General features: G+C 42.6%; 1 protein-coding gene across 1 annotated transcript; it reads right to left on the bottom strand.

Moving 5' to 3' along the window:
- Nucleotides 1–5,437: 5,437 nt before the first annotated feature.
- Nucleotides 5,438–24,222, bottom strand: slc2a15a (solute carrier family 2 member 15a; the record flags this gene model as incomplete). Its single annotated transcript, XM_083694503.1, has 12 exons — nt 5,438–5,695; nt 6,688–6,815; nt 7,906–7,981; nt 8,210–8,311; nt 9,154–9,264; nt 10,420–10,607; nt 11,689–11,821; nt 12,337–12,482; nt 12,731–12,855; nt 15,882–16,042; nt 22,138–22,236; nt 24,178–24,222. 12 exons carry the CDS (start codon nt 24,220–24,222, stop codon nt 5,438–5,440), a joined length of 1,572 nt encoding a protein of 523 aa, XP_083550629.1.
- Nucleotides 24,223–26,596: the final 2,374 nt, after the last annotated feature.

Below are 26,596 nucleotides of genomic sequence, written 5' to 3'. Positions count from 1 at the left end.
ATTGGAACGCAAGGTGTCAATATAAAGTTACATGCATTGGACTAAATGCAACCTCATGGAGGCCGGAATAAATTTGTTAGTAACTAAATGAATGTCCACTGCGGTGCACACCGGCGCCTCATATTATTACAGTACTGGATATTACAGTAGCCTATCCTCAGCCTACCCACAATGCCTCATTTCCACAGAGCTCTATATACGATTTTCAAGATCTGTGGGAATCTGAGAATGGAACTAAAAATAAAATTACGTCCCCATTAAGTCCATTACAAGCAATAATAAAAATACAAATAAGAAACTGTAGACAGATATATACTGTATATTTTTCATTACCTTACCAAGTTCAATTGATATCTGTAAGGCGTCTAACTTTTTCTTCATGTCCTGCAATCTGGGGAGGGGGTGGTAGGGATTAATAAAAAAATAACCCAGGGGTGTCAAACATACGGCCGGTCGAGTGTTCCAGTCATACCCGGGGGGCATGTCTCTGACCCCCCGGGTTTAACCCCACACAGTTCAACCAATCACTGTTTAGACCACCAAGCTTTATGCCCCTGCCTAAGTCTCGGGGTAACCCTGCATGGTCAGAACTATGACCACACTATGACCACAATAATACATTAACCCTGCACGGTAAGAACTATGACCACACTATGACCACACTGATACATTAACCCTGCACAATCAGAACTATGACTACACTGATACATTAACCCAGCACAGTCAAAAGTAACATGGTCCAAACCCCCTGACCATCTCCAGTCACAGGTTAACCTATTGAAGTTAAAACTCTGACCACATTTTACAGTGACAGTTTCAACCCTATACAGTCCAAACCCCTGACCATCCTGACCAGTCTTTACGCCCATGCTCCAGTCACAGGTTAACCCAGCTCGACTGCAGCCTCTGCTGCCTCTTTTGTTGTGCCTCTCTCTAAAGAGCCGTAAAGCGCCTCCACGGTGCTCTACCACCACTGCGGGATCAGAGGGGCACAATGCAAACTGGGAAACAGCGCGCATTGTTATTCGCAGAGGCAGACACTCAGGTCTCCTTTTGACTGGGAGGACTCCACCATTACAGGTAGTTGTGAACTGTCACCGCTCGTTGAGATTAGGGCCCAGTATACAAAGAGCCAATGGAGGCACAATGACTTCAAATAGGTTTCAAGGTAAACTCCCTTTGAGGGGAGAGTAAAGGCACAGACACAGGGCACCTTGCGTATTGCGGCCCGGCTGTGTATTGGTGCATTGTTTTTTTTTTCCTCGTAAATGAACAAAGTGAGATGCTCTCCTTGCATTTGCAAGTGAATGGCGGAGTGCTTGGCTGGTTTTGTCACAACCACAGAGAGTCATAATGTTGTGATCACACCACATGAGACAGCGATACTATGCTGCTTCTATTATGACTCTGAGCATGATGAAAATAGGTGTCTTGTAAGCATATTACTTACATATCACTATTCTCTCAATTAATTGAAAGTGCACTTATCATTTAAACACTGACAAAGCTGTCATGGTAATCTGGGTTCCAAAAGTCTTAATCAGTATACAGTACTGTACTTGTCCCGTATCTATAGTGACCACTGGGAAGGGGGGCCATGTCTGAATGTTCATCCTGCCTACTGTAGTCACTACATACTAACCAAGCTACATTCTATTTAGAGCCTACTGTTTAGTAAAATGTTTGTAGTAAGTGACACATTTCAACATACTATAACTCATTCATACTGAGAAACTGTCATCTGTAACTCAACCATGGTAATTGGTTACATTTTGTTACTGCCCCGCCTCCCTTACCTGCTCCATTGAACTGTGGGACTAAATTCATAAAGGACTTCCTGAATAGTGTGCAGTTAATTCATACTACATGGAAAGGCAAATCTACTATGACATCCTGGCATTCCTGGCATTTTATGCACAATTTTGGTACAATTTGCATATGTGTTTGTCTAATTTCTTTCAACTATGACTTTCAGATCAAAAGGAAACAAGGAATGGAAGCAAATTAAGACTGTTGGAACACAGACTTTGACGTTGTTTGACTACTGGAAAAAAAAGCTTCCCTCCTTCTCCCTCCAATCAGTAACCTGACTGGATCTATTAAAAATGGTGTATTAGTAGTAGTAGTCCTTGCTTTCACCTATGCAACCATGATGGATCAGTCATCACCTCAAGGAAGGGTGGAAAGATCCTTAAGTTTTGCAACTTAAAAGTATTGGAACCAAGTGTTTCTACCTTTGAGTGCCCAGGAGCTGCCATATTTCACCTTTGGCCTTGCTGCTCCCTGTTTCCTTTCTACTAGGCTACAGGACTGGAAAATACAGGCATTAGTGTGTCTACAGCACCCTCTAGTGCTTGACTGTTCCTGGTGTTTGTATGGTAGAGGCATATTAAGGAACACAGACCCCCCCCCCATAGAGAGGCCAGGACTTCAGTAAATGGCTTCCATTTCCTCTTCTTGATGCTTGAAATTTATAAGGAGTATGAAAGGTACAACATCTTGTCGTTGTGGCTCGTAGCAATATAGCTAACAATTTAATTTACTTCAATGGCTAATACCCTAGCTTGTTGGCTAATACGCTAGCCCTGACATAGACACCAGGGGAGGCTGGTGGAGTTAGAAATCTGAGGACAGGCTCATTGTAATGTATGGAATGGAATGAGGAATTGTATCTGAGGAATGGTATCAAACACATGTGCCATTCCTTATTCCATTCCATGCATTACAATGAGTGTTCTCTGACTTCTGCCTCCACCTGCCTCCCCTGACAGACACAACAGAAACTCTACAATACACTTCACTTCAAAGCCTCCCAGGTGAACACGCCCTGACGAATACACAATCAGAAAATTAAAATGAAAGAGAGACAATCAACATCTTATGACTTTAATAATGTGGGGGAATAAACATATAAACATGTCAGCAGCACACAGGAGAAACCAGCTCTGCTCCCTGAGACCAGCCCTGGATGCCTATTGCAGTAGCATTAGTATGACATTAGCATCAGCAGTGCTGTCTGTGGCCTTTGGGCAGGCTAAGTGATTAGCACTTAAAACAAACTTGCTGAGGCCCCCGACTAACTACTGTATCTCTCTGTCTCTGAGTCTCTGACCTCGAACCTGGTGTGTGTGTGTGTGTGTGTGTGTGTGTGTGTGTGTGTGTGTGTCATATGAATGTGGTAGACAGGAGAGAACAGGCCTGGTGGTCATAACATTCACTCAAGAAGCAGTAACAGTGCCACATTTAGCAGCTATCCGCCATCATGTTTACAAATGGAGCAGAAACAACTCAGACAAAGAAGAGAAGAGAGAAAGAGCTAAAGACAATGGGAGAGAGACAGACAGAGAGATCATTGGGTGCAAAGAATAAAATGAATCAAGAAAGAGAGAATGGAAAAAAGCGGCAAAGGATGGATGAAGCTTCCTTCAGTAATACAATGAGAAATGTCCACATCACCAAAGCCAAAACTCAGCCATACTCATCACACTCCCCCAGTTCAGACTTATTTTGCTCCATCTCCCTTCCTCTTATTTACCTTTCCCTCTCCTCTCACTCTCCTTTACTCCCTCTCCTCTTGCTACCTATCCCCCCCCCCCGCCCTAGTTTTAATTGGAGTCAGTGAGAGCAGTCTAAACTACATTAACATTATCCGTCTAGACGCCTCATCCATCTATTTTCATTACTCTGTGACATAGCGACCACAGAGAAGCCTTTTCAATTTGTCACCGGCCAGTTTGCTGATAACTGGCATTTGTCACTGCTGCGGCCTGCATGTTAATGCCAACAGCAGGCCAGGGAGTGCTGGCAACACGCACGCACGCACGCACGCACACACACACACACACACGTGTTCGTATACAACAGTGTGATTAGAGGTGTGTGAATGAGGCATTCAAGGGATGTATACTCCATAGGTAGACTACAGAGTTAACCACAGGCAGCTCTGCACTACCCTATATAATTCAGTCTGACCAGCAATGACTAAATAACCATCAGGCCTGCCAGATAAGAGGCTAACGATTCATCTGCTGATGATTGGACAGAGGTTGTTACCTTAGAACAACCTGTGAGGAGGCAGTAACTTCATCATAAGTGTTACTATGGTGTTATATAGGTCCCCCTTTGTGGAATATGGCTTATTCAGTCTAGTGCAAAATCTATGGAAATAATCCACGTTACAGAACAAAGCATGATCAGTCAATTGGGGCTAGGACTGCCCTCTGACTGTACCTGTCTGAGGGAGCTTCCTGAGGGCTGAGAGAGCTGTACTATGCTGCACTGAGACACAAGAGACAGTGCTGTTAACACAACACAAAGAGAGAGAGACGGATAGACAAACACACACATTACATATCAACAATTTCATTCATATTTATGTCATAAAGCTTTGCATACAATAGCTTTCAAATAATATTTGAATGTACACAATTCAAATACAGGTATATATTAGAAAATAAACTCTGGCTTTAGCTAAAACCATACTGTATGTATAAAACACATTTAGCTACACCCTGTGTGTATGTACAGATCTGGGAGTCCAGATATCGACGGTTCTTTGAATGACCGCTCAATAATACAAATACTGGTATGGGGAAATAATATGATGAAAAACAAGGACACAACAAAGTATCTTTGTCTGCAGTTTGTGTGTGTGTGTGTGCATACATGCGTGTGTGCATGTGTATGTGTGTAATTGATCAGCACATCCTAACTCCCATGACAGTATTAACATGTTTATGAATGCATGATCTTTTACATAACAGGAAATATGTAGAATTGGCACCTCAAAGTTAAAGTAAAAATAGGACAGATACATTCCAAAGCTAAAGATGAATCCATGTGTCTGCTCTTTGGTTTTGGAGTCATCATTAGGGGTTTTTGGGTTAACAATATATAAAAATCATAAAACAGATTAAGTTTGTGACATGCTTCAAAATGGCACACTTCAAATGATGCTTTTACGCACACCCACCCTCACTCTATCTTTCCTTTCTTCTATAGGCCACGTCCCAATAATCTCAAACCTTTTCCTTTCCACGTCACCTCTCCTTACCTATGACCACTGATAAACCTTCACAGGTCCAATTCTTGTAGATCATCAGTCAGCAAAGGTGGAAAACAGGAGAAACTGTTTAAGGCTATTGAGACATCTCCAGATGTGTCCCAATTCACCACTCTGTCCTCTGAAGTGTACACTTGTGAACTCCCCTACATGAATTCAAACTATAGGATTGGTCTAAGCATGAGCTCTTAGCTCCCCACTGTGGATGTAAGGGCATAGGATTGGTATGTAGTAACTGACAAAAAAAGAAAATGCCCTATGCCCTTTCATCCACAGTAGTGAGGAGTGCACAAGTGCACACTTCAGACAAGTGCACACTTCAGGGCCAACAAGAGGTGGAGAATTGGAACTCCTATGTCTCCTCCTCCAATAGGCTCAGGGTACAGAGGAGGAGCTGTCGAACTCCACCGATCTGTTCGCCAGTGTCCCGTAGCCGTTCATCTTCCTGAGTTTGAGCTGGTCGGGCGGGTTACCCAACACCTGCGTCTCGGGGATCGCCTCCTTGGAGGCAAACATCTGACTGATCTCCACAAACGTCTTGTTCTTGGTCTCGGGGATGACGAAGAACACGAACATCGCCACCATCAGACACACGGCCGCAAACACCAGGTAGCAGTAGGACCCAGCAGACATCTTGATAGGGGAGGGAGGGATGAGATGGGACAGAGGGTTTAGAATAGTTTAGTTTAGTTATACACTAGTCATCTACACTCACTGAACACTTTATTAGGAACACTACTAATACTGGGTAGGGCCTCCCTTTGCTCTCAAAACATCCTCAATTCTTCGTGGCATTGGTGTTGGAAACATTCCTTTGAGATTCTGGTCCAGGATGACATGATTGCATCACGCAATTCCTGCAGATTTTTCAGGTGCACTTTCAAGCTGTGAATGTCCCGTTCTACCACATCCCAAAGGGGTTCTATTGGATTCAGATCCGGTGACTGGGAAGGCCACTGAAGAACACTGAACTCATTGTCATGTTCATGAAAACAGTTTGAGACGACTTTTGCTTTGTGACATGGTGCATTATCATGCTGGAAGTAGCCATTAGAAGATGGGTAAATTGTGGCCATGAAGGGATGCACATGGTCAGCAACAATACTCAAATAGGCTGTGGCATTCAAGCGATGATTGATTGGTATTAACCCAAAGTGTGCCAAGAAAACATTCCCCACATCATTACACCACCTCCACCATGAGAAGGTGTACAGGTGTTCCTAATAAAGTGGTCGGTGAGTGTAGCAGTAGAATATAGGTCTGATTACAATCAAATCAAATCAAACTTTATTTATAGAGCACATTTCATACACAGAGGCAACCCAATGCGCTTTACAGGACTATGAATACAAACAATTAAAAGCAACACAGTCTCCTAATTAAATTGTGTACCTATACATGATAGTACGCATTCTCATACAATACATTGAAAACGATACGCTATGTGAGGGTATGTTTATTTTGCGTGACTTATGTAAGAAGTTAATATTTAATAACTTTGAATTGCCTGGTGGTTAGTTAGTATTAGGGATTAACTTTGAGTTGTTAAGGTAAGGGAAAGAGAAGAAGCAGTGTGGTACTCTCTGGAAGGAGGATCATCTTGGGGGGGGGGGGGGGGGGCTTACCTGTAGGAAGGGGAAGACAAAGCCCACTGTGAAGTTTGACATCCAGTTGAGAGATCCTCCTACAGTGTAGGCTGCTGGTCTGTGGGACTGCTTAAACAGCTCTGCTGTTATCAGGAATGGAACGCCCGCTACAATGCAATACACACATTTGCTATTATATACTAAACAAAGATACATATTATAATGGTGATCCACCCCCCCACCCCCCTCCACACACACGCACACACACCAGTCTATGTAAACTAAACACCCAGTTAGAAAACCAGTATTCAGATTAGGTGTGAGTGATGGAGTGGCCGTTGAAAAAGCTTTTTTTCAAAGTATTCCGGAAGTAGCCCTTAACCCCCTGTGGTCACGTGTTACTACAGCTCTAATGACCCTATGAATGAACACAAGTGGAGGAATCATTATTTGAGCATAATTACTGTGTTGGCTAGAGCCAGAACAACTCTTCTTGACTGATGAGGAACTAGACTAGTGATACATTATTCATGTTGATGTGCTTTTGAGTGGCAGCATTCATCATCCTTCTGACCAATGAGGCGTGAGGAGGCCTAATTAAGGGCTGGAATCCAGACAGTATGAGCCAGTCCACTAAGGAGAAGAGTTGGGGTATGGGAGGGGCCGTCATACATCATAGGCTTACATACATCTCTACAAATCTCTCTCATCTGTCTCTCTTATAGGGGATAAGGCCATCATCATCATCATCACACACAGGCTGTAATACAGATCATTGGGGTACTAGAGCAAGGCCATTGACTCCATTTACAAGTTCTCAACTCTGACCTCCAGAGGGCGCCCTTAATTCACACAACAGGGTTAAACAGCAGCAGTCTCCACTACAATTCCAGGCTTGGAATTCCCATTCCCATTCCCTATTCCTGACTTCCTGTTTCCCCCACAGGGGATTATTCATGCCACTATCACCCACTGATACAATGCTTTTTAAAGTTATGTAAACAAACCCTTTACTTAAATGACAGTGTATCAGAGACACATAGGCCAATACAGTGATACTCAATCCTGGTCCTAGAGAGCCACAGTGGGTTCAGGTTGTTGTCCCGGCCTAGTGCTATCACACCTGATTAAACAAAAACAAAAACCTGCAGTATTGCAGCTCTCCAGGACCAGGAGTGAGGATGACTGGGCCAGTACATAGATGACAGCATATGAAATGGAGACAGGTAGAGAAGAATAAAGTAGAATGTAACACACCTGGTCCGATACAGAAGCCAGCAATGATACCAACCACACACCCCACGCTGACATAACGCATGAACGACAAGTGGACCTGTGGGGAGAACACAGGAGGTACTCTGTCATTCTGCAGTGTCAAAAAGGTAACAAGAATGCTATTAAGACACACACACACACACACACACACACACACACACACACACACACACCTGTGGATACAATAATCACCCACCCATACGCACACATATAAACTGACTCGTTTATACGTATGTGGACATGCATGCGCGCACACACACACACACACACACACACACACACACACCTGTAGAATGAGGGATATGGTGATCCCAGCACAGCAGATTCCCATAATTACGAACCCCCCGATGATGAGAGGCCTCCTGCCCAGCTTCTCTATGGTAAAACACTGGAGAGAGAGAGAATGAGAGAGAGAGAGAATGAGAATGAGAGAGAGAGAGAATGAGAATGAGAGAGAGAATGAGAGAGAGAGAATGAGAGAGAGAGAGAGAGAGAGAGAGAGAGAGAGAGAGAGAGAGAGAGAATGAGAGAGAGAGCGAGAGAATGAGAGAGAGAATGAGAGAGAGAGAGAGAGAGAGAGAGAGAGAGAATGAGAGAGAGAGAGAGAGAATGAGAGAGAGAGAGAGAATGAGAATGAGAGAGAGAATGAGAGAGAGAGAATGAGAGAGAGAGAGAGAGAGAGAGAGAGAGAATGAGAGAGAGAGAGAGAGAGAGAGAGAATGAGAGAGAGAGAAGGAGAGAATGAGAGAGAGAGAGAATGAGAGAGAGAGAGCGAGAGAATGAGAGAGAGAGAATGAGAGAGAGAGAGAGAGAGAGAGAGAATGAGAGAGAGAGAATGAGAGAGAGAGAGAGAGAGAGAGAGTGAGAGAGAGAGAGAGAATGAGAGAGAGAGAGAGCGAGAATGAGAGAGAGAGAGAGAATGAGAGAGAGAGAGAGAATGAGAGAGAGAGAGAATGAGAGAGAGAGAGAGAGAGAATGAGACAGAGAGAGAAAGAGAGAGAGAGAAAGAGGGAAAGAAAGAGAGACAAAGAGAGAAAGCGAGAAAGAGAGAGAGTAGAGAGAGTGAGAGAGAAATGGGAGGATCAAAGAAATACATAGTCAGACGGATGGACAGACAGACAGACAGCAACACATCATTAATACCTTAACCACCGAAGGCAGAGCAGCCACTGATAACTACATTAGTATACAACCAATCCCCATGGTCGCATGCCTCTTCCATAGACTCACCCCGATGAGACCAGCGATGATCTCTATGGCTCCGGTGCCCACCGTTGTGTACTGAATCTCAGGGGCAGGAATGCCTGCGTTCTCAAATATGTCATTGGTATAGAACCAGATCTGAAGGATTAGAATTAGAAACAACGTTATTGTCCAGCACGACACAAACAGGAGCATGTCACCATCAAGATAAATGCAATGCAACTTTGGAGGAGAGACAAACACACGTTTTGGGCCTGAGCTAAATAGGCACAGGTGGCAAAGCCTGGCACAGCCTGGCAGTAACAGTGGACAACCACTCAGATTCAATTCAATTCAATTTGGGGGGAAGTTAACTCCAGACAGGGGCCCAATCAACAGGAGTAGCAGACGGTGAAAGAGAAAAATCAACACACAGGTATAGACACAAACACACAGACACACAGACACACAGACACACAGACACAGACACAGACACACACACACACACACACACACACACACACACACACACACATACACACACACACACACACATACACACACACACATATACACACACATGCACGCACACACGCACCACTCTGCTGTGCTCAGGGCCAAAACCCGCCACCTGTGAACTTCATTTCCACATCATTATCACCATCTGCAGCAGTAGTAGCGTCATCGTTACCATCACCATCATCACAAACACCATTTCATTGTGTTTCAGCGCTAGGCTTGCTCAACTAGCAATGTGTGTGTGGCTGTGTGAGCCAATTAGCAGCTAAAAATACAGCCAGAAGATGAGGTTGCTAATGAGTTCAGCTCTGTCAGATGGAGTGTGCACTTTTTGGCCAGAGTGCCCTGGTAATCATTTGAATAATGAATGCACCTCAGTAGCATAACTCAGGGAGGGATTTGGCTAATCATATCTATATAAAATTATGACGTTTAGCATTGATGTCAGAGATCACCCTGACACCCCCCACCCCAAACGCACGCACGCACGCACGCACACAGGTAGACTCACAGCACTGATGCCAGGCAGCTACATGTCAATGTTGATTACAACCACATTAAACACCCACACACACACACACGCACACACACGCACACACACACACACACACACAGACAAACACGTACACACACAGACAAACAGACATGCGCACACACACACACACACACACACACACATACACACACACACACACACACACACACACACACACACACACACACACAGACAAACATGTACACACACAGACAAACAGACACGCGCACACACACACACACACACACACACACACTCACAGCATCGATGCCGGACAGCTGCATGCCGATGTTGATGACAACCACACTGAGCAACTGCCAGCGCACGGAGTGGTCCATCAACAATCGCCATACCGACACCGTCTCCACAGATGACAGAGAGCGCTGCTCTTCCTGCATCTCCTCAATCTCTGATTGGATGTTACACTTGGTCCGGTACCACTTCAGAGCTGTGAAAGGAAATACAAAACAGGAAGTTAAAGAACTGTGGACCCCAGCCTTTGTGATTGTGGATGCTAACAAACAAATACAAACAAATACATAAACAAATACATAAATAAACCAATGAATAAGGGAGGAAGGTACACTTCAACACTGACATAAGAAACCTAAGAAATAGTTATGGCACTAACATTACAAAGTTACATTATTGACACTGAACACATTATAGGATGTTACCTAACTAAAGAATACATGTTCGTTCTGGAACCTCCACCACAGCAGATCCTGTAGGCCCTGATCATCACTAAACCTAAAGCCTGATTAACCACAACGTAGTGTAGTGTAGTGTAGCAGAGGGGATTTGGAATCACACTCTCGTGATGAGGTAGCCCTGCCTGCGATATCTTAGCCCGGATGTAGCCCTCGAACCACCAGGATGTTCTCTTGGTATAGCGGTATACATCTGTGTCATCCATGCGATAGGTCCTTTGTTCAAACCCTGCCTGTTCCAATAGCCTATCTGTTCAATGCAAAGCATATCAGTATAGCATAGTCCATTAGCTGCACTGTGACAGATAGCATATATAGTGTATGAAAGCTCCCTCACCAGTGTTCTTTTCTTTGCCCTGAACAGTTTGAGCTAGTTTACCAGACAAGTCTTGGACTTTCAGACCATCTGCTCAAAGCATAGCCTAGCTAGCCTATCAGTTGCACTGTATCAAAGTTTTCAAAATCAGAAGAAACGCTAACAGAACTCAATATTGGTCACTCAAAAACACATTGTGGTCATTTCTGCAAGTATTCTGTTGGTGCCCTGTGACATATGCGGTGCAATATTGTGCCATAGCTTGGATCCTGGGCATGGCTGTTTGCTTGTTTCTGTGCTGAGGCCCTATGGAGTTTTTCACCTCACCTGCACACTTTTTGAAACCCTGTCTTTTATTCGAACTGTTTGTCTTTCACCTGTCTGTTTGTGTGCAAATAAATACAACTAAACTAAAACTAAGGTTGGTTTTGGAAAGGTAGACTGACTTGTCATGGTGGTGTGTGTGTGCGTGTGCGTGTGCGTGTGCGTGTGTGTATGCTGACCTGTGATGGTGGCGTGGACGTTGTGTTTCTCGATCAGCAGGTATCGGGGGCTCTCTGGAAACCATGGCAACAGCATCAGCTGGATGAACGTGGGTATCACTACCAGAGACAGGAACAGGGGCCAATGCTCCTCCTGTAACCATGAAAATGCAATAGTCACAATCACAACCATAACCTGCACACCTTACACCCCCGTCACTGTAACTAGTCTTGCATTGACCAACGGGTGTAATCTCTTGCATTCGCTCTGCTTACTTCTGTGGAAGACTGGAGATATAATGAACCCAGTGACAGCCTTGACATTTAAATACTACAATTCCCATGATGCACTGTACTGTTATTTCTACATATTCCACCTGTAGTGCCTCCTCCCATATCGCTGTAAGAGATGTTATACAGATTGTTGATGGTATTGGGAATAAATATAAAATGTCAAACTGTGTTTTCATCAGTGTTTTTTTTCACAATTGATCCCCATTCACTATTTTCCATTCAGTCTCAAACTTTCCCACAATGCACACCACAATCCACTGAAAATGCATTTCCTCACTTTTATATTAAACATACTGTATTGTATGGCCATGAATGAATCGATAGAGATATGATGTGTAGTTTAAAGTATTTCCAGGAAGTGGTCTGTAGAGCTACCTTTCCCAGAAGCTCATGCAGGCCCAGGACCTGAGCCGAGAAGACGCCGGCACAGATGAAGATACTGGGCATGAGGCCCAGGAAACCCCGCAGGTTCTTCGGAGCAATCTCCCCCAGGTACATGGGCACCACACTCAGAGATATCCCTGCACCACAAGACACAACATAAGGAGAAACTGGGTGAGATATCACATCACGTCTCATAACATCAAGATTTTGACAAAAACTGGTCAAAACAATGTTCCTGTTTTTCATGCGCCTCACCCAATAACCCAATCATCCTAACTCCCCTAATAACCCATTTTTATAATAATAAAATAATAAAACATTTTTTACTCTTTAACTATGTGTGGGTCATGGTGCATGGTTTTACTTTCTGTGTGTGTGTACGTACCTGAGTGGATCCCTGTTACAAAGCGGCCGAAGATGACCATCTCTGGAGAGCCGCAGATCCTGCTAAAGCCCATCAGTGACCCAGCAATGAACACCAGCACTGTAGAGTTCACCACTGTGCCTTTCCTACACACACACACACACACACACACACACACACACACACACACACACACACACACACACACACACACACACACACACACACACACACACACACACACACACACACACAAACACACACACACACACACACACACACACACACACACACACACAGACACAGAAAATCATGAACGTCCACCTCCCATGAACCAGCTTTCATTATCAGAATCAACTAATGTACCAAGACCATTAACTGAAGGCATTATGAATGTACATTATACATAAACACTGGTCAAAACAGACCAGAGTCAAAATATGACTTCTATGACACACAGTAGTAAACTCCACTCCTGATATACAGTGCCCTCCATAAGTATTGGAAACAAAAACTCCCTAGTTGCTATGGCAGTGTGTTTTGGTTCGGGTCACCTGTACACTTTTTTAAACCCTGTCTTTTATTCTAACTGTTTGTCTTTCACCTGTCTGTTTGTGTGCAAATAAATACAACTAAATTAAAACTACAGTTGGTTTTGGAAAGGTAGACTGACTTGTCATGGTTGTGTGTGTGTGTGTGTGTTAGTGTGTGTGTTAGTGTGTGTGTGTGTGTGTGTGTGTGTGTGTGTGTGTGTGTGTGTGTGTGTGTGTGTGTGTGTCTGTACTGTAGGTCTGTATCTTCAGTTGTTGTTTGTTATCATCAGGAAATGAAATGCATGTTCAATTGGATTTAAATCTGAAGATTGACTTGGTCAATCAAGAACTTTCCGCAAAAACTCCCTAGTTGCTATGGAAGTATGTTTGGGGTCATTGTCTTACTGTATGATGAAGCACAATCCAATGAATTTGGAGGCATTTGCTTGTACTCAAGCAGACAAGATATTTCTGTACACTTCAGAATACATTCTGCTGCTGCGTCAGCAGTTACATCATCAATTGAGACAAATTAACCAGTTCTTGTGGCAGCTAAACATGCCCAAACCATAACACCCCCTCCACCATGTTTCACCGATGATGTGGTATGCTGTTATTCTTGAGCAGATCCTTTTTTCTCCAAACGTTCCTCTTGCAATCACTCTGGTACATGATCATATTTGTCTTATCTGTCCACAAGACCGTGGAGAGATGAGACCTGACCATCCTTTTTGAGGATAACTAGTGGTTTGCACCTTGCAGTGAAGCCTCTGTAGTTCGACTGGTGATGTATTCTGCGGATGGTAGTCTCTGACACATTCACGCCTACCTCCTGGAGAGTGTTCCTGATCTGTGGGGCAGTTGTTTCGGGGGGTTTGGGGTTCTTGGTGAGCATTCTTCGGTCATCCACTGTAGAAGTCTTCCTTGGTCTACCAGTCTGTTTGCGATTGCTGAGCTCACCAGTACCTTCTTTGTTTTGAATGATGTTACAAACTGTTGATTTTGGTAAGTCTAAGGTTTTGGCTCTGTTTCTGATTGATTTTTCTGATATTTCAGCCTCATAATAGCTTCCTTGACTTTCATTGACACCTCTTTGGTCCTCATGTTGCCAGACAACAATAACAGACTCCAAAGGCAAATGCAAAGCCTAGAATCAAGACTAGACTCGCTTATGCCTGCACAAATTATGTGATGGAACACATCTGACTAACCAGAAACACCTGTCAAGCCAATTTTCCAATACTTTTGGTGCCCTGAAATATGGGGACTATAATTTCTAGATGGTGAAACCAGGAATAGGAATCTCTACTTTAACCCCATAGTAATTGTTGATTTCAAATCCAAACTGTTGGAATATTGAGCTAAAAGAAGAAAATATGCTTTCCAATACTTATGGAGGGCACTGTAGAGTGAAGGGTGGGCATGTAGTACAGCCTTATGTAGTATAGCATGTAGTACAGCCTTATGTAGTATAGTATAGTATAGCATGTAGTACAGCCTTATGTAGTATAGTATAGTATAGCATGTAGTATAGCCTTATGAGTTCTGCTCTGGGATGAAATTGATCTGGCTATAAATAGGACTGTAAATTGTTCTCTTTCATTTGCATGTAAACGTCCAGTCAGAATGTTTGAGGAGAGGTTAAACAAGCTTTAAGTTGACGCTCTGAGCTCCAATTAATGCAAACACATTCTTTAGCCAACTTTATGGTGTATGCAGGGAATAATAATCATGTGTCCTAAATGGCTTTGGAAAACAAAGAGTCTGCACTACAAAGGTGCAGAGGGGGCAGAGCTAGTGCACTGAGACTGTAGACTCTGAAGGGCAAAGGGGACTAGAGAGTATGTACTCTGAAGGCTGAGCTAGTGCACTTTGAAGGGCAGAGGGGACAGAGAGTGTGCACTTTGAAGGGCAGAAGGGACCAGGGGAGGCAGGGCAGGGTTACCTGGGGTCAAAGTGCACCGGGTCACTCAGAGGTGATGGATGGAGGTACTCTAATGCCCTTAGTGCCAATGGAATGAGAGGTGTGTTTGTGTGTGTGTGCACTTGCGTGTGTGTGTGTGTGTGTGTGTGTGTGTGTGTGTGTGTGTGTGCACCAGACAGGGTGGCAGTGCCCACAGCTCCAGATGCTGCTGTGTGTCTCTGAAGCTATTGATGCCAAGTGACCACCCTCCTGCCTGTCTAGGGGCTTAGTCACTGGCCAAAATGGAAACCAAAGGTCTTCAAAAGGACAGCCCTGTTAAAACTCTAGTCATGCCCTCTTTCCCATTGCAGCAACTTGACCCTAAAGATTATTTACCCAGGTGTGAATACAGTTATTATGCTAGGCAGAAATGTAGCAACTTTTGAAATCCAAGAGATAGAAATCAAAATCAGTATCAGTAGAGTGTGTGTGTGTGTGTGTGTGTGTGTGTGTGTGTGTGTGTGTGTGTGTGTGTGTGTGTGTGTGTGTGCGCGCGTGTGCATGCGTGTGTGCGTGGCCGTGTGTGCGTGCGCGTGTGTGCTTGCCCGTGTGTGCCCGTGTGTGTGTGTGCGCGTGCCTATGTGCGTGCCCGTGTGTGTGTGTGTGTGTGTGTGTGTGTGCCCGTGTGTGTGTGCGTGCCTATGTGCGTACGTGCATGTGTGTGTGAGGGCCTCACCTGCCAAAGCGTGTGACCAGCATGCCCACCATGAGTGAGCCAACCAGTCCTCCGATGGCAAAGACAGACACGGTGAGAGAGTACATGAGAGTCAGAGCCTCTCCATTCAGCCCTGTACCATTACGACTCACTACCGTTCGGTTGTAGAAGTCCTTAATGTACTGATGGAGAGAGAGAGAGAGAGAGAGAGGGCAGAAGGAGGGAGGGGGAGAGAGAGAGAGGTATTATCATAACAGTATTATCATAATACATGACATTACACGTACATTGTAGTATTATCATAATGATTCATTATTATTACTATTCCCTTGCTGTTATTGAATTATTTGTTCTTGTGTTTGCCAATGTAAGATATTTATCATGCGAATAAAACTTATTGAAGCTTACTGAACAGCGAAGGAGAGTGTGGTGCTATCGCCAATCTATGTGACAGCATTCAAATTATGACATCCCAAAACCATCCTCCACAGTATCTGACCAATAAGAAAGCCCCACTCACATTCAGCACTACTCTATCTGACCAATCAGAGTATACACTTCTCCCTCAGAAGGGGGAATGCAGAATTACAGCCAAACTAGCTAACCAAACTACGTCATGTGGCCAACATTGCTCTCTCTCTCTCTCTGCTTCTTCTCTGCCATCACTTTACATGGCCTCTGCCCTGACACAAGACAGCCTCACTCTCTCTCTATCTCTATCTCTCTCTCCTCCTGGCATTTTAAGGTCACAGACTAATCGAATTCCGTTGGCCTCTTCTTGTTATACCTCAGTCTCCTTATCAATTCACCACGAGTACCACTAATTCACCACAGTGGGGGCGATTGAGGATCAATTAAGCCAAACAAGAGGGAGGGAGCAGTGTGACAGGAAGATGGAGAGACCCTTCTGAAGTGTTACGAGTATATTGTCATGTATATTGTAGAGTAGAGTATATTGTCTATTAACGTTTTGTTAAAGTTACTACCATGCTGTACCGAAAGCAAATACCACCAACTTCGGCTGTGTGGCAATTAATGAATATTGACTCTTGAGTCTTTACTTGAGTACTGTGATGAATGGGCTCTAACCATAGCAATGAAATAAGGGATGGTTGGTTACACTTAATTTTACAGTCCACAATTCACCATTTACATACTGTAGATGTCAAATGGGAATGGGATTTTTTAAACAAGCCGTGGGTCAGAGTTGTAACTTCGCTCACGGGCCAGCTCTGGTATGAGGAATGTTGCCCTGATATGTTCCTGTACAGGAATGTGTGTAACAGTTATAGAAATATGCATTTCACCAGAAATGTATGTATGTATATGTAATGTAACTTCAGATTGTTACTATACCAGTACTTTGCTTATTGGCCAACTCTGGCTTGAGGTTTGTAGCCCAAATAAGTTACTGTAGTTGCTGGGTCACTTGGATTTTCCATGAAAATGTTAATTCTGTGAATGCTATTCCACGTCTTTCCTTGCACCCTATGTTCCTCCTTCCTCTCCCCTTACTTTACTAGCCCTAACCCTGACATGAGAAATGTTCATCCACTGCTGGGAACAATATCGCAATATCCCGAGTCCTAGCCAATGAGAAGATGAATCATGCAGTACATTCAGGGATATATCTTGAAATGGATAAATTGGTGGTTTGGGGTTTTAAAGAACCTGTGAAATTGTCTCATACACAATCCCAAGTCACATCCCAACCCAACTGAGCCAACAGTATTTAGAAATACACAGACCATTTGGGGAAATCTATTCCTCTCATCTGGTTGAAAATAATTTGACTGTGGAACACTTGTCAAAACCAGATGAGATGAGAAACATAAAGACCATCTGAAGAAATCTAGAGTCATCTCATTTGGTTTTGATCAGTCTGTCAGTGTGGCCAGTAAAAAAGACTGACGAGATCTAAGCTAATCAACTTGAGATACATCTAGATTTCATCAGACAGACCACCTGTGTCCCAGACTAAGATGTTAACAAATTACTGGACTGATATAACAAAATCTATACAGATTTATTACTGAACACATTGGATAAGAATACAAACTGGTAGCACTATATTGTATATAGCAATATACAGTACCAGTCAAAAGTTTGGACACATCTTCTCATTCAATGGTTTTTCTTTATTTATTAATCTACATTGTAGATTAATACTGAAGACATCACAACTATGAAAGAACACATGGAATTATGTAGTAAACAAAAAAGTGTTAAACAAACCAGAATATGTTTTATATTTTAGATTCTTCAAAGTAGCCACCTTTTGCTTTGATGACAGCTTTGCACACTTCTGGCATTCTCTCAATCAGATTCATGAGGTAGTCACCTGGAATGGTTTTCAATTAACAGGTGTGCCTTATCAAGAGTTAATTTGTGGAATTTCTTGCCTTCTTAATGTGTTTGAGACCATCAGTTGTGTTGTGCAGAGGTAGGGTTGGTACACAGTTCTATACAGTGAATAGCCCTATTCGACTACAGTTCTAATCCATATTATGGCAAGAACCACTCAACTAAGTAAAGAGAAACGACAGTCCATCATTACTTTAAGACATGAAGGTCAGTCAATCTGGAAAATTTCAAGAACTTTGAATGTATCCTCAAGTGCAGTCGCGAAAACCATCAAACGCTATGATAAAACTGGCTCTCGTGAAGACCGCCCCAGGAAAGGAAGACCAAGAGTTACCTCTGCTGCAGAGGATAAGTTCATTAGAGTTACCAGCCTCAGACACCGCAAATTAACAGCACCTCTGACTAGAGCCCACATAAATGCTTCACAGAGTTCAAGCAGCAGACACATCTCAACATCAACTGTTCAGAGGAGACTGTGTGAATCAGGCCTTCATGGTCAAATTGCTGCAAAGAAGCCACTACTGAGGAAGAACAACAAGAAGAAGAGAATTGCTTGGGCCAAGAAACACAAGGAATGGACATTAGACTAGTGGAAATCTGTACTTTGGTCTGATGAGTCCAAATTTGAGATTTTTGGTTCCACCCGCCGTGTCTTTGTGAGACGCAGAAAAGGTGAGCGGATGGTTTCTACATGTGTGGTTCCCACCGTGAAGCATGGAGGAGGAGGTGTGATAGTGTGGGGGTGCTTTGCTAGTGACACTGTTGATGATTTAAGGCAAAATTCAAGGCACACTTAACCAGCATGGCTACCACAGCATTCTGCAGCGACATGCCATCCCATCTGGTTTGTGCTTAGTGGGACCATCATTTGTTTTTCAACAGGACAATGACACCAAACACACCTCCAGGCTATGTAAGGGCTATTTGACCAAGAAGGAGAGTGCTGGAATGCTGCATCAGATGACCTGGCCTCCACAATCACCCGACCTAAACCTAATTGAGATGGTTTGGGATGAGTTGGACCGCAGAGTGAAGGCAAAGCAGCCAACAAGTGCTCAGCACCTCTGGGAACTCCTTCAAGACTGTTGGAAAACCATTCCAGGTGACTACCTCATGAAGCTGATTGAGAGAATGCCAAGAGTGTGCAAAGCTGTCATCAAAGCAAAAGGTGGCTACTTTGAAGAATCTAAAATATAAAACATATTCTGGTTTGTTTAACACTTTTTTGTTTACTACATAATTCCATATGTGTTCCTTCATAGTTTTGATGTCTTTAATATTAATCTACAATGTAGAAAATAATAAAATAAAGAAAAACCATTGAATGAGAAGGTGTGTCCAAACCTTTGACTGGTACTGTATATTATATAAAAATTTGAAATCTCCTACAATGCAACCATGATCTGGTTACCATACATAAGGCTGTATCTCAGCACACTCAACAGTATATATATAAATGGGCCTGTTATGGTGCCATAAGTAAATTATGTTTTTCCCCTGGAGAAGTATTCATCAAATGGAATAACTCAACTGCACTCTTACAAAATACACCCTGCACGTGCATGAAAGTCTCTTCTCACACAAATATTTCCTCACAATATCCATTTCGCTCTTACTAATTGAATGTTTTGCTAAAATATTTTACAGGTAAAGGTCAGTGTACAAAATCCATCCAATGAGATAGCCTGGAATATACTACTTAAATGCAATTAGTCACATTTTCAGACCAGTCATGGCCTGACTGGTTTGTTAAAATGCCATTGATAGGACAAATGTGGACTCAATGTGGATTGTGATGTCTGAATGTTTGTAACAATTGTTTTGTGTTAATAATAATAAAAAGGACCCTAAAGGGACTCTACAGGGCATGAGAAGCAGTCATGTCCAACAATCAGCAAAGCCCCCGAGTAATGTTCTCGGACTGGCAGAAAATACTTAAAAGCATTTAAATAATTTACTTTGATGCCAAAGGCGAGTGGTCTGGCTTTGCCTCTTTGGGTCACTGTCTTCCCTGTTGTGTTCCTCTCTCCTAGTATCTATAGGCAAAAAGTGTAACAATCCATTTGTGAAACACGCAGCTGTGATACGCCCCTTTTGTGTATGACATGTATTGTGTATTTGGGGAAGGATCCCTCTGGGCTTGCCATAGTTAGGAGTTGGGAAGAGAAGTAATGCATGGTGTCCTGCGTCCTTTACTGTTTTATTAATTACAACCACAGTATAATTGCGAACCCAAGGCATGTCTACATTGGCTTTGAAGGTGTTATGGGAGGGAGATTTGGGAGGGGAGCTCAGTGAGGGGACTTGTTGTGCATAGAATACACTTGTCCTCATTTAGCACCAGACCCAGTCTCATCCAGTTTAACGTGGCCTCCACTGGTCCGGGGCTAAACTTGGAAGAGTAGTCCCTGATTTTGACCCAACCTGTATCTGTTGTAAGACAGAGCTACAGTACCCTGGTTCATCTGTTTTTGGACTGTCAAAAGCTGTCACGCTTCTGGAAATTGACATTTAAATGTTTGTCTATGATACTCTCATAGAGCCATGCTCTGTTACAGGCCTGTCTGGGCTACTACCATTGGGCACATCCCTGTCAAATGTGCCACCGGATACTACTCTTTTAGCCTTGCAGCTCATACTACTGAACTGGGAACAGGCGTTTCCTCCCTCTTACAAACACTGAGTTTGGGATGTGCTGAGTTCTCACAGATTAGAGAAATTAAAGTTCTGTTTTAGGGGTAATCCTAAAACTTGCTTCCTAAAACACACTTTAAACATTCTACTCTATACGTTTTTCAGAGTTGTGCACAGTTGCTGTTTTTTCATGCAAAATATGATGTGCCGTTGTTTTATTTATTTGTTTTTGTTTCATTTATTTATTGTCCTTCCCATTTTGTTTCTATCCTTCTAAAGTTAGCATTAGCATTAGCTTTGGAGTGATGACCACCTCCACTGAACAGTCATTCTCCCTGGGCCCAGATGCATTCCTTCTGATGAAGAGAAGAGCCCTGTCCATCATTCAATCCACATTCCTGATGACAACAAGCCCTTCACATACTCAAGACAGTGTGGCTCAGTTGGACGCTTAGATTGTGCATCCGATTCCCGCTGGGAAAAATGCCTTGGCTTTTGAAAAAAATCTGCGAAATATGCACACACACACACACACACACACACACACACACACACACACACACACACACACACACACACACACACAAACAGTGGAAAAACACTATTCACCATTACAGTATATCAGCATTTACGTGTGTTTACGCTCCATTATGTCTGACTTCAGTCATTCCTGGACGTGAATATGGAGTACAGATAGACCAGGGAATATGAATATGGAGTACAGATAGACCAGGGAATATGAATATGGAGTACAGATAGACCAGGAAATATGAATATGGAGTACAGATAGACCAAGGAATATGAATATGGAGTACAGATAGACCAAGGAATATGAATATGGAGTACAGATAGACCAAGGAATATGAATATGGAGTACAGATAGACCAGGGAATATGAATATGGAGTACAGATAGACCAGGGAATATGAATATGGAGTACAGATAGACCAGGGAATATGAATATGGAGTACAGATAGACCAAGGAATATGAATATGGAGTACAGATAGACCAGGGAATATGAATATGGAGTACAGATAGACCAGGGAATATGAATATGGAGTACAGATAGACCAGGAAATGTGAATATGGAGTACAGATAGACCAGGGAATATGAATATGGAGTACAGATAGACCAGGAAATGTGAATATGGAGTACAGATAGACCAGGAAATGTGAATATGGAGTACAGATAGACCAGGAAATGTGCCAGAGAAGTGTGTATTGTAGTGTAGTAATGTAGAGTAGAGTAGAGTAAGGAGGTGAAGTCTGTATGTCTTACCAATGCAGGAGAGTTGACCACTGCCAGGTTGTAGCCATAGAGCATGGAGCTGCCAAAGGAGGTGAGGAACGCTACCGCTAACAATGAGGATGTCAGGTGCTGCACACAGAGAGGGGGGGAGGGAGGGAGGGAGGGACACAGAGAGAGAGAAGAGAAGGAGAGGGGGAGGAAACATGGTCAAAAACAATAACTGACAGACAGATCATTCCTGTCCTTTTCACTCAAGTATGAAATATGTGAGCCTTTGGTCTAGAGGAATCAACTGGACTGGAGGAGTGAGGCATCTTTGACCTGAATTAAACTGGTCCTTCTTGGAGCAGTAGCCTATATGTAGCCAAACACATTCACATTCATGATGACAAACCTTTTCAGACAAAATCTCACACCGCACACAGTGTAAGCGAGTTGAAGTGGTAAACTCACTCCTCAAGTAGCTGGTTAACATCTGGTGTTTCAGAGGGCGGTCACGTGTCACTCAGTGTGAAGCGATACTGTGACTGACCAAACTGACTGGACAGATTTAGAATAGTTCTATTTGGCCAAGGATGGCTTTGAATGAATGTTTACATACTGTACTGAATTAAAGTGATTGACAGCAATCCCTGCCTAGTGTAGAAATGACAGTAGAGAGAGAACCTCTTTGATACCTGACACAGAAGATGACAAGTGACCTTGCAATCATTAACAGCTTGCCTAGCAACGCGCATGTTGCTGGTTCGAATCGTGCTATGGACAACAATATTTGCTAATGATGGTTTGCTAATGCCTTCCCCTGACAACTTAACCAATCAAAGTTAATGCCTAATACTGCCTAACCACCATGCAAATCAAAGTTAATAAAGACAAACTTCTTAAATAAGTCACGCAAATTCACTTATCCTCACGTAGCGTATCTTTTTCTATACTAACGTGTATCAGTACACAATTTAATTAGGAGACTGTGTTGGAATTACTAGGTGAAATAAAGGCATAAAACACACAGGAATAAAGACAAGAATGCATCATATCTCATCAGATTAATCGGTAGATTAATTACTATTAATAATAATACTAGTAGGAAAAATACATCTTTGTATCCACTGGCAGTCCATAGAGATAATATTATACATTATATTAGTATTAAATGGAAAATCAACCTATCTTGGTGACTGGCAGTTCAACCATCTGATTCCAATTGAGGCCATGATGGTCATGTTCAAGGGGTTAGGAGGTGTGAACCACATAGGGACATGCATTTGGCCCACACTTAGGTCAGGTCAGGGAACCTCACCCAAACTTAATTTGGGTGCTGCTAAGTGGTCAGATGCAGTCACTTATGCTCACACACTCACACACACACACACACACACACACACACACACACACACACACACACACACACACACACACACACACACACACACACACACACACACACAGACAGACAGACAGACAGACAGACAGACAGACAGACAGACAGATGTGAGAAAGGTTGTGTGGACTTTGTCTTGTGACATATAATCAGAGAAAACCTCATCTTCAGAGGAGAGAAGGAGAGATTGAGGTTCAATAAAACATCATTATTGAAATTACATATCAGTGGTTATATGTCGGCTTACTAACTACAACCTTCTTCTTAGTGTGGCTATAGCAATTGGACATTTGTGTAATAATAAAATGCCTGAAAATAAATAACTCCTGTATGACTACCTGTATGACAACATATGGGGACAAATAAAGTACTGTGTCATAGGCTTGACATTGCTCAATTGAAATTAAGTTTACAGGATAATGTCAGATACATGTTTCAGTTCTGATACAGTTTTGTGGGCTACAATGACTATCTTGATTTCAGGAAAGCACTTCATTTGACAGTAGCCTCTTGTTGGCCCACGTCAGGCATGTTTACCAACTATATTACAGCAAACAGCAAACATAACTCAAGACACGCTGGTCAGGAAACATCATAGGTCAGGGAAAACGAATAATACATTATTAGCAATTATTAAACAGACCATAAAACTGTGTTAGTAGTCAATTAATCAACTATGAACAACTTACCGACGTTATTTTCCCGGGCGACGTTATCAAAACTTCTTCAGCCATTTATGAATGTTTCATTAAAGAGTTCCACTGAAACTTTGGGTTTATGAAAGTAAAAGGTATTCAAACTACTTTTTTTCATGAAGCCGCCGCTGGTATCACCGCAAAGCTCATCTTGAATAGGCAGGCGTGGTGTTAGTTCAGAGTCAAACAGGACGGCCCCACTACAAGTTGTACTGAAGGGTGGCCTTTGCGATAATCTACAGCGTGTCGGTACTCTCCTCCTCCTCCCCCTCCCCCTCCCCCTCCTCCTTCTCCTCCTCCCAGGAAGCGATGCCTTCCGCACCAACCAGTGTCATCACATGATGGTGAGCAACGTGATTCCAAGAGAAAGACTGCTGAAATCAATTAGCTAACTGAATTTACAAAGCCCGGCACAGAGACTGGACAGAGAAGAGGCAGAGGGTGGTGAACAAGGCTACGGTAGGCCTACCGATAGCCTTAGATAAAAGCAGGGCGAGACACAGCTCCTTCTGTGTGGAATATTAGTATCTCAGTATCTTATTACTGATAGGCATATGCAGTGCAGATAGAAAACCATGTGAACCCTTGCACAGAAAATAAAGCGCATTTAATTTAGATCCCCCCCCCCCCCCCCAATCAATTAGGACAACATTCTTCACACTTTTTAAGTGAAAGTAATTAATAAATGTTGACAAATATGTTAAAATTACAAATTAACATGTGTTGTGTGATTAAAGTATGTGAAACCCTGAGTCAGGACTCCTATGTGAACAATTACAGCTTTGAGACTTTTCAGATAAGTCTCTCTACCAACATAGCATACTAGACTAGGCAATGTTCACCTGTTCTTATTGGCTTTATCAAGTTGGTTGGAGATAGTTAATGGACAGTAATCTTCTAGTCTCCCCTCAGATTTTCAACTTGGTTTATGTTCTAACTGTAAATGGCACCCTCACAGTCATTCACTCTCTTTGTGTTAAGCCATTCTATGGAGTACAGTACATCATATGTCAGTATCAAAGCTATTTTGCTAAATTTAGATGTGGAGTGTCCCCTCTTGCTATTGAAACAGGTAGATATACAAACTCTCCTCTTGATAAACGTGTATTTTTTGTAATAGTGGATCCATTGAAACTGAAGCTCATGCTCTACTTAACTGGGTTATACAATGACATTAGGGATGATCTCTTTCTTCAACTGTCTAGTCAAAATGGGATTTTTAATGGTCTTGATGATAATAAAGTGTGAGAAATGTTAAATGGTAAAAATGGTGTAAATGCATGTGCCAAAGCCTGCCATCTTATCCTGCAACGTATATGTTTCTTTATTAATGCCTAAATGTTCAATTATATTTTATAAATTGTATTTTGTTTTTGCATATATGTGTATAGATGATTGTATTGTATTGTATGTATTATATATATTGATACAAATGACCTATAGATTATGTATTGTATTTAGAGTATTGTGTCTCAAAAGTCTTTCTGAGTGATCCACAATGTGATTTTTAAATCTGTATTTTTGTGTTGTTCAATTGCTGCATTATTCTGCAGTGACACTAAAATAAACGAACTATCCATCTATCGGCCAGTTTTGAGGAGTGACTGGGATATTGTTGACCCATGGCTAGTTTTCTACTCTCATCTGTGGCTCTTGTAAAGTCACCATTGGCTTCACGGCAGCTCAACTTTGGAGGAATGGCCTGATCTAGACCGCACTGTTCACTTGTTAATGATAGACAAGAACCTTTCAGAGATTTTGTTTTTAATATAAATTATGTAAACCACTATTTTTGTGCATAGATGTCGTCCATCCAACAATTGTTTAACTTGATAGGATAATTTGAGTGATTTGTACTAATAAGGGGTCCAAGCCCTGAAGGGGCGACGCCCCTATTGTTATTCTACGTATTATTATTGTTCCCCACCGATGGAATCAGAGAGGGGACAATGATTCGGTTGTAAGGTTGTGTAGTGTACTGTAGGACCCAGGCGCAGAGATGAGGCAACAAGAGAATGCTGGTTCAAGCCTAAAGAAAAGGGTGTTTAAGTATGCTGCTCCCTCTGCTTGGAATCAGTTGTAAAATTACCTGAATCTTCGGGAGCTTGTTTCACTGGCAAGTCATTCTAAATGACTTGGAGGCAGGCACATCTGGCTGTAGATGTTTTGGCTGACTCATATTGCCCCTGTTTGATCCCTAATGTTGATTACTTGTGACGAATATTGATGAATATTTTTGATATTTTTGATTCTGTAATCTATTCTTTATTTTCATTGTAAATTGTTATATGTTTTTTTTTTATGTTTGCAACCCTGTTAGTTGTGCTGCTGCCTGTCTTGGCCAGGACGTTCTTGTAAAAGAGATTTTTAATCTCAATGAGACTTTTCCTGGTTAAATAAAGGTTATAATAAT

The sequence above is a fragment of the Argentina silus genome (genome assembly GCF_951799395.1).
Source record: "Argentina silus genome assembly, chromosome: X".
In the NCBI taxonomy this organism is placed as follows: domain Eukaryota; kingdom Metazoa; phylum Chordata; class Actinopteri; order Argentiniformes; family Argentinidae; genus Argentina; species Argentina silus.
This window is presented reverse-complemented; position numbering and strand designations above follow the sequence as displayed.